Source organism: Miscanthus floridulus, chromosome 11, assembly GCF_019320115.1.
Source record: "Miscanthus floridulus cultivar M001 chromosome 11, ASM1932011v1, whole genome shotgun sequence".
In the NCBI taxonomy this organism is placed as follows: domain Eukaryota; kingdom Viridiplantae; phylum Streptophyta; class Magnoliopsida; order Poales; family Poaceae; genus Miscanthus; species Miscanthus floridulus.
In genome coordinates, this window is record NC_089590.1 from 84584287 (window position 1) to 84593892 (window position 9606).

The following is a 9606-nucleotide window of genomic DNA, read 5'->3' on the forward strand; positions in this document are numbered from 1 at the left end:
TGCCATTTTATTGGCTATCCAGAAAAGTCAAAAGGTTATCACTTCTATTGTCCTGACAGACAAACAAAGTTTATAGAAATAAGACATGCTGTCTTCTTGGAGGATGATATAATCAGGGGGAGCATGGTAGCGCGAGAAATAAGTTTTGAAGAGAAGCGGGTATATGTGCCCACTCCTATGGTTCAGGAGTCATTCTTCACACTACCTGTTGTTGCTATACCACCAGTGCAAGACACTGTAGTAACATCACCTATTGTTAGTTCTCGTGTGGCAACAATGAATGAACATGAGGAACCTGTCCTTCAGGATCCTCAAGAATCCGTTGTCACACATGAGGAAGAGTAACAACAGCCTCATATAGAACAAGCATCATCTAAGGAGGCCCCTAGAAGGTCTCAAAGAGTTAGAAGATCAGCCATTCCTGATGATTATGAAGTTTATGAAAGTGAGGAATTTTAAATGGAGGGTGGTCCCAACTCTTTTGAAGAAGCCATGAGAAGCGCTCACTCATCCAAGTGGCTTGAAGCCATGGAAGATGAAATGAAATCAATGAAAACCAATGGAGTTTGGAACTTAGAAACAATAGGCTGTAAATGGGTCTACAAAATTAAACATGACTACAAAGGGAATATAGAAAGGTTTAAAGCGCGATTTGTGGCAAAAGGTTTCACACAAAGAGAAGGTATATATTACAATGAGATATTTTCTCCAGTCTTATGTAAGGATTCTTTTAGAATCATAATGGCACTTGTAGCACATTACAACTTAGAATTACATCAGATGGATGAAAAGACGGCGTTCCTAAACGGGGATTTGGAGGAAAACGTTTACATGGCACAACCGAAAGGTTTTGTTGTGAAATAAAAAGAACGCATGGGACTAAAGAAATCTATTTATGGATTAAAGCAAGCTTCAAGACGGTGGTATTTGAAGTTTGATAGTACAATAAGAAAGTTTAGGTTTTAAAAAAAATATAGAGGACAATTGCGTTTATACAAAGTTCAAGAATGAGAAATACATTTTTCTAGTCTTGTATGTGGATGACATCTTGCTCGCTAGCAGTGATGTTAGTCTACTACTAGAAACAAAGAAGTTATTGTCCTCAAAGTTTGATATGAAGGATCTTGGTGAAGCTTCGTTCGTCCTAGAAATAGAGATTCACCGAGATAGAGAAAAGGAGGTTTTAGGACTATCACAAAAGACATACTTAGAAAAGTTCTAAAGAAATATAGTATGCAAAATTGTAAGTCATCACCTGCTACCATAGTCAAGGGCGACAGATATGGGGAATTTCAATGTCCCAGGAACCAATATGAGATCGATCAAATGAAAGCGGTTCCATATAGTTCAGATGTCGAAAGTTTACAGTATGCTCAAGTATGTACTCGCCCTGACTTAGCATTTGTTACCGGGTTGCTTGGCAGATATCAGAGTAATCCAGGAATAGAACACTGGAGATTAGTAAAGAAAGTTTTGCGTTACCTGCAAGGTACGAAGGGTCTCATGCTAATGTACAGAAGATCTGATTCCCTGCACATAGAAGGGTACACAGATTATGATTATGCGGGAGATGAAAGAAAGTCCATGTCAGGGTACATATTCACTCTCGCAGGAGGAGCTATATCATGGAAAAGCTCAAAGCAAACCGTCACTACATCGTCCACAATGTATGCCGAGTTTGTAGCATGTTATGAGCCCACAGGGTAGGTAAATTGGCTAAAGAAATTCATGCCCGGGTTGAAAGTGGTAGACGACATACATAAACCACTTAAGTTATAATGCAATAATAATCTAGCAGTATGTTATGCTCACAACAATAAGTGAAGTGGTGCTACTAAACACATTGACATATTGTATTATGTTGTGAAAGATAAAGTCTGGGATCATATAATTAGTCTTGAGCATATAAGAACAGAAAAGATGCTCGCAGATCCACTTACAAAAGACTTACCACCCGGTGTGTTCAGAGAACACGTAGCCGGCATGGGTTTAAGGGAAAGCCTATGATTCCTGAACAATAAGGGTCTAGTTAAGAATCTGTTTCAAAACAGAGAGGTGCATTGTAGCTGTTTAATCTAATGGCAAGAGACCGTGACGATGAGGCACGCTCTATGCACTGATCTATGATGGAATAGGAACAAGAGAAAGTAAGTAGGTTAAGTTTAAGTTATAAGTGAGATCAAGGGGGAGAATGTTAGTTGATCTCCACCAATAGGCCCTGGGCCATTGGATCTGCGCCCTGATCGGGAGCGCCCAACCCTAATATAATTGGTGGGCCCCCGTCGCACAGCGCCATAAATAGGAGGTGGGGGCCGGGGCGCCGAGCACGATGTTCACCTAAGCCGCCTAGCACCCCACCTACCGTCCTAAATCCTAACCGATCACAGAGGGGGCGCTGTCAGCGACGGGAAGCGCCTCCATCGCCTCTGCATCACGCCGGAGGACTGCTACGACGCCGGGCTGTCCTGCAACCTCTACATCGACCCCGGACAACACCGCTACTGCACCGCCACCGGGTTATCGCCAAGCACTGCCATGACGAGCCCATCTTCTTCCAAGACAGCCGATGGTTTGCACCCCTTCACCTCTCTCTCTCACTCACTCTATCTCTTATCATGTGCTAGTAGATGTTCTAGGACTCGCTGTTTACTCCATATACATGTACACACGCTAAATCTATGGCTAATGATCCTGTTTTAATATGTACACACGCTAAATCTATGGCTAATGATTCTGTTTTAGGTCTATCGGCAGGAGCTATCTTTTGGGGCCTTTATTGGTCCCCTTTAGTCACCCCAAGGGACTAAATAACTAAACCATTAGACAATTTAGGGACTAATAAAAGAGACTAAAATGGGATGACACAATTTTAGTCCCATAAAACCAAAGAGGACATAATCCATATTCAGCGGCAGAGTCACCCTATAGGCGACGTGGGGCGGCCGTCCCAGCTACCGGCCATCCAACCGCAGAAAACCCCTCCTATTTTTCCCTCCTCAAGTATGATCAGCGGTAGTTTTAATACACGTATGAAGAATAAGTGGTTGTAGACGGGAGAAGAAGGCTATCTGCTGGGCTTGCTTTTGAGGTGTGGCGGCCGTGTGGTGAGTTCTGATCAGCAACGCTTCAAATCGGAGCTCGGCCATGAATCGAAGCGCTGGACGATTCGCCCGCTGGGTGCAGCCTCTGACGGAGGGTGGGGATGAGGTGATGGATGGAGTCGTGGCCGCACTAGTGTCGAGGAAGCTGCGATGGATGGAGTCCGCCGAGGCCGAGGCTCTGGCAGGAGCTGGCGTTGGCAAGAGGACCGAAACAAACAGTGTGAGATCTGATAATTTTTACTGTTTTCATTCATCAAATTAGAGGTGTCCACCTTAAAGTATATGAGTGTGCTCTAATTTGTGTGATTGCAATATATATGAGTGTGCGTGTTTTTTTGTACATTTGCTTTAACTTCTAGGTTGAGTTGGTCCCACCTAAAACAAATTTCTGGCTCTGCCACTATCCATATCAGTCCATGTTTACTAACTACTGAATGAACTAATGGTTAGTTAGGTTGCAAACGAAAAAATAGTTTACTTCTCATATCTCCACCGTGAATCTAAAGTAAGTTTAGTCTGTCGCAAAAAAAAAAAAAACAAAGTAAGTTTAGTCTACCGGCCTAATAATACGCCTGCTTGGTTACGCCAGCGCCCGCTCCTGGATATATATTCACGTCACGTTCTGTGCTGGCACAGCAGTAGCATGAAGATGTGTATTTTAATCATCGTAAAGATGACAACGAGAGAAACACTGGGCTGATTCAATCTGGCCTGGAGCCCTGAACACAGCATCAAAGGCCGCGGCCGCGTCTGCCTTCCTAGAACGTGCTGTATTTATATTAATTAATCTCACAAAAATGAAAGCCAAAGATTACCATAAGATTAAAATGAATACAAACTGGAGGCGTAGGTACACTCTGATTATTACCACAAGTACGGTAGGAATCAATATTTATACGGAAGAACGAATGAATATAGCGGATCATATACATGACACATTGTTCCAAACAATACAAATTCCAAAAGCTAATTGTTTTCACGTAACTCCCCCACCCAGCAGGATGTGTATGGAAATGACTTACATACGGAATGTGTGTTTAATATGCCTAGGTATTGAACGTTTGAGTTGGTCAAGTGATAAGATACCACTCTCGACCATGATACCCAAAAGAAGGCAATCTCTTTGAAAGGATGAAATCCGAGGAAAGATGTTTGTCGGTGGTAGTATGTTCCATCATCATCACCATCTTTGGTTTCAAGAACAACACCATCGTCCGAGTCCCATTCAAATTCCGCTCGTGCCCCGGATCCCTCCGCATGCTCACTAGATTTAGAGGTGACGGCCCAACTGCTGTAAATGTTGTGATTGCTGAAGGGGAAATTTTGTGCCACTGCTTGAAGGCTGATGTCGCTCTTCAACACCCACTCCATCTGCTCGCATGGTTCGTTGAGAAACCACACTCGAAATCGTGGGCAACCATCGTTCCAAGATAGTCCAGAGTACACCCCTTTCTCTGATTTACCCAAGGAAAGAACACCAACACCAGCCATTTCACTCACCGTGGGGCATTTAATCACCCGGAACTTGTCATTCGACAAGGTTATCCTGCAAAATAAGATGGGATCAAGGAAAAGGGAACATGGAATGTGACTGTTTAGTACTCCCTCCATACTAAAAAATAAAGTCGTTTTGGACAGCGACACGGTCTCCAAAGCATAACTTTGGCTACTTATTTTTATAAAGATATTTATCAAAAAGTGATATATGTAAATTTTTGTGAAAATATTTTCCAAGACAAATCTATACATATGGTTTTCATATTTCCAAACTCAATAACTTAAAAGTTATTCATGATTCATATTTCTAATGTTTGATCCAAGCCTTGTCCAAAACGACTTCATTTTTTAGTATGTAAATGGTGTATCAAGATTACATTCAGTAGGAAATAAAAATAACAGCGCGAATGGGATGGATACCTCATGACAGTATGGTTTTCGCAGTGAACGTAGAGTTTTCCCCGGAGATAGACAGAGTGGCGTTCGAACAGTTGGCTTTCGGGGAGCTTGTCGGCAATGGTCCCTGCCGCCACCCCTTGGCGGACGAAGGACCTCGCTTCCCACCTCCAGCTCCTTGACGAGAAGACGTGCGTCGTGTACGGCGACAACGGCCATTCCGAGTCCGCCCTAAATTCATTGTTAGGGCCAAGTACTCGAGGAAGCAAGTGTATCAACACGACCTCGTAGTGGGGTGACACGACGGGATCATACACAAGGCAATGGCCCTGGAAAAAGTCCTCCATCACAACGGATGGGTCAGGAGAGGGAGGCAGGCGCACCCACTGTCGCGTGGCAGGGTTAACCACCCGCCCATGGTCAAGCAGGAGCAGGCCATTGCAGTGATCCACGATGTGCAGATCCAAGGGCGTGCCCAGGAAGTCGAGCCTGCCGCGGATCCGCCGGTGGCGGCCTGCTGTTGATCTGTTGCGTGAGAAGAAATATGGCGGAGGAACGAGGATATTGTCGAGACAGAAGAAGCCATCAAGCCGGAGAGGGAGGAGATCGGTTCGCAGCAAGCGCATGGTGTCGATGATGGTGCACCAGGACTTGCGGACGCATCGTGACGCGGCAAGGCTGCACGGCGCGAGGCGGCGCAAGATGTCGGTGAGCACGCCGTCTGGGAGCAGGTCCATCAATCACGATCTGATCTGTTACCAGATTACATAATTCATCATGAATAATGCTATATATAATCGAGCCATAAACCCTTAATTCCTATTTATTTATTGCCTGCACCTACATTCTACATCAATCATTAGGATCGGATTTATATACCTTAATTGGACCTGTGCACTTGGGCTGCTGTTGCTGCTGTACGTAGTGTGCCACACTCCGCCTCTGCTCCCCGGCGTTCCGGCCTGCGATACCTGCTACGACGGGATAGAAGAACCACGTACTGAAGGGATAGATTGTTGGGGGGGGGGGGGGGGGGGGGGGGGGGGGGGGGGGGGGGCGCAAAGATGTTAGGAAAACAAAGATGGTGATTATGGTGAGAAATTCCATGATAATTAGCAAGGAGCCGAGGAGGAGGCTGGAACTGGGCTCACCAAGATCTGGCCGGGCGGACGGCCGGCGCGGCGGTCCTCGGTCGGGAAAGCGGCGCTAGCGGATGGCGCAGACCCTATTTATATCACCAGAAACGCGAGCGGCGACTCGTGGACGAGCGACTCTTTCAATTCAGGTGCGAAAAAAACGGAGAGGCATAGATCGAGCAGCAGCCTCTGAGTTTTATTATATCACGATCACGAAAAAGCAGTTTAGATTATTCCGGTCGAGATCCAAACAGCATAGATAACCTTCACCACCAATTCTTGATCGTCAGTTTGAAAAAGATATAGGAGGAATAAGGAGAAAACGATTCGCCGCATGCGCACGGATCCAGAAAATGTGGGAGTAGAGTAGAATCTCGTTGAAAATATAGGAGTTACAGTAGGAGTACCGTGGACTCGACGAATGTCGTTACGAGAGATCAGGAACGTACATGGACTCGACGAATGTCGTTACGAGAGATCATGGTCCTTGGATCTATACTTCTGTACTACTGTAAATACTACATACAAAGCATTTTTTTTAAAAAACGAATATATATACACAAACGGCCTGTTCGCTTGTTGGTTTCAACCAGCCCAAACCAGCCAGCCAACAGTGTTTTCCTCTCACAATAAACCAGCACCACCCAGCACAAACCAGCCCAGAAACCAACCAGCGAACAGGCCGAAAATCATCAATGCGATCAAGGATTGTTTCATCAGTAGCACCATGAATCCGCAGTCATTTTTCCTTGTTTCTCTAGCCTGCTTTTTTGTGCACCTGGTGGCCCAAGCACAAGCAGCTCCGTCGTCTGTGCATCTTTACTTTGAGCTATCTACTCAAACATATGATTATTTGTGGACGAAGCTACGAAGGCAGCTGAGGCAGCCGAGTAATCCGGAATATGTGCCACCAAATGTGCAAGGCAGATATGTTCTTGGGCCGCGGCGCCCCGAGTTCTACGGCACGCCATTGGGATGGATTATGGTCCATGTCACCGGGGCAGCAACAGAAGACAAGACTACGCTAGCGATAGCCAATGATGATCTGTACCTTCTTGGCTTCAGGAACAGCACTGGACATTGGTACATCCTTACTGGATTTGGTGGATTACCTGGAGCCATCACAATGCCGTTCACGGAGTCATACTACGATCTGGTTGGCGGTCACCTGAACCTTCCCACAGTTCCATTAGGGAAACAGTCTGCCATAGAAGCCGTCAAGATACTTGCAAGCTGCGACCACTTCGACACAACCACCGAAGCACAAGTCAAGCAAGCGCTGGTCCGGTTTGTGGTGATGATTGCAGAAGCCGCGCGGTTTCCAGCGATCCGAGGTACATTCAGCTCATCTCACAAGTGGCAGCAGCAGACCTTCATCACCCAAACACAGGCAAAACGTGTTGTCCATTGGGGAAAGCTCTCAACACTTCTAGTGATTTGGAAGCGAACTTACGCGTGGGGTGGCGATCGCGCAAGAAACGTGAGGGATGCGATTGGAGTCAATGGTCCTCGCGATGCTCTCGACTTAGTTGATTTCCTCCTTCGCCCAGAAAATATTTAAGTCCACTGTATTAGTTTTAATAATTTCAAGAATATCATATCATATCACACTATTTGGTTTCTTTATTATTATTATCAATAGATGAGGTTTTAAGTCCATTGTAATAGCTTAATAATGTCAAGAATATCATATCATACTATGAGGCCGATTGAGGTGCCTAAATGTCCTTGCCCTGACGGGTCCCTGCCGGACGAGAGTTTCGACAGTTCCTTTGCTAGTTTGCCCGAAAACTAATCGTTATTCACCAGTAACTGTGATCCTCGCTGCGTTCTTCGGTCCATGGCGACCCGAACAATCTAGCCTTAACTGGTGTGTTACCGATCTTTGCGTCAACAAAAATATATTAACATGAATGTAAACACATATTTCGTGGAAAAAAAACTAATGAAACTAATTTGTTACCGTAGATGTTGGTGATAAACTGAGTTAAAGTAAGCTAAGAGAAGTCTTACTTGTGGCAAAGGTAAGCATAACTATAACCTATAGTTTAGAACGAGAGAAGTACAGCAAAACAAGACTTGCCGTTGTATTACATTTCCGATGGCAATTTCGCAATGATGAATCCTACATATATGTTTGTACGGGAGATGAGATGATATTAACGGGCACCACTGTTGGGTACGGTATTTCATTAGTCCTTTCTCGATCGTTGATCCCTGCAGTGGAACTTATTATCTCACACGTCGTCTACCTCCCTCACCGCGCCTTTTTCTCATGTCCATTAATCAGTGGATCAAATGTAGCTGAAATTTTTGTTGGTACCTGGTGGCATGTCACATGCTGGGCTTGCATTGCTTGGTTGGATTATTTAGTAACTACTTTCTCTGTTTCAAATTATAAGTTTTTTTATTTTTTTGGTACGTAGATTTTATTGTGTATGTATACATATATTATATCTAGATACATAACAAAATTGAATGAGGCCGCCCAAACTAAATTTTTATATATTTATCGATACAGATCGGCAATTCTTATATACGACTAGGCTTTAACTATAAGTGACAACAGATTTGCCACTTTGCCCACTGTCAGTGACTCAGGTGACCCCGCGTGTGAATTACAGTGAGACTTCGGGGGCGTTTAGTTCCCACCGAATCCAAACTTTGGCACTATGCAAAAAGAAGATTCCCCATCATATCAAATTTGCGGTATATGCATGGAGTACTAAATGTTGACGAAATCAAAAACTAATTGCACAGTTTGGTCGTACTTTGCGAGACGAACGTTTTGAGCCTAATTAGTCAACGATTGGACAATTATTACCAAATATAAACGAAATGCTACTCTGTGCTACAGTGCTGGTACAGTAATTTTGGTTGTCCAGAATCGGCCAACTAAACAAGGGCTTCACACTTCTTTAGGAGTGCAGAAACGGGACGCCAAATGTACTTTACGGTACACATGCTGCCCACAGACGCCCATGATTCTCAACTGGATCGGCAATCCGCAGTCCCGACAAGTTCTCACCATCGCAATCTTTGCCTACAAGCTTCCAACCTGGACATGGCAAAGGCTCCGCCCACCTTGCCCCTCACCACCATCAACGCGGCCGGCGTCCACATCGAACGTTTTCAAGGTGTAAAAATGGAACAACTCCATGTGCCCAACCGTCGAGAGCGCGTCGCTCATGCCGTGGAGCGCATACTGCGGCACCAGCCAGAATACGCTGATGGGCATGACGGCTTTTGCGGGCTGTCGAGCAGGCCGCCGTGCTTCGGGGCCACGCGGCGCCGCCTTGCCTCCACGAGCGCGCCCGCCATGACGCTAAGGACGGAGACCACGAAGCCGGCGACCCGGCGCCCATGCGCTGGAAGTAGGTGATGCCCGACCGCCACACGGTGTAACGGCGCGCGACGGGGGCGAAGACGCCGTCGTAGAGCGCGAGGCTGACGCTGAAGAGCATCGTGAGCGTGGT

At 45.6% G+C, this 9606-nt stretch overlaps 2 protein-coding genes across 2 annotated transcripts; one reads left to right on the forward strand and one right to left on the reverse strand.

Annotated features, from left to right (window-relative positions):
* Positions 1-4067: 4067 nt before the first annotated feature.
* Positions 4068-6263, reverse strand: LOC136492331 (uncharacterized). Its single transcript, XM_066488387.1, has 4 exons — positions 6146-6263; positions 5874-5994; positions 5019-5746; positions 4068-4647 (listed from the first exon to the last, which is right to left on the reverse strand). The coding sequence occupies exons 3-4, from the start codon at positions 5729-5731 to the stop codon at positions 4068-4070; spliced, it is 1293 nt and encodes a 430-aa protein (XP_066344484.1). The 5' UTR covers positions 5732-5746; positions 5874-5994; positions 6146-6263.
* Positions 6264-6857: 594 nt separating this feature from the next.
* LOC136492332 (protein synthesis inhibitor II-like) lies at positions 6858-7691 on the forward strand. The gene has a single exon (XM_066488389.1). The coding sequence runs from the start codon at positions 6858-6860 to the stop codon at positions 7689-7691; it is 834 nt and encodes a 277-aa protein (XP_066344486.1).
* Positions 7692-9606: the final 1915 nt, after the last annotated feature.

Bases quoted from the DNA above. Each gene is read 5' to 3' on its own strand.
- LOC136492332 (XM_066488389.1), top strand. From the start codon at position 6,858: ATGAATCCGCAGTCATTTTTCCTTGTTTCTCTAGCCTGCTTTTTTGTG.
- LOC136492331 (XM_066488387.1), bottom strand. From the start codon at position 5,731: ATGGACCTGCTCCCAGACGGCGTGCTCACCGACATCTTGCGCCGCCTC. The intron at 4,648-5,018 runs GTATCCATCCCA...CTTATTTTGCAG, and splicing joins GAAAACCATACTGTCATGAG to GATAACCTTGTCGAATGACA.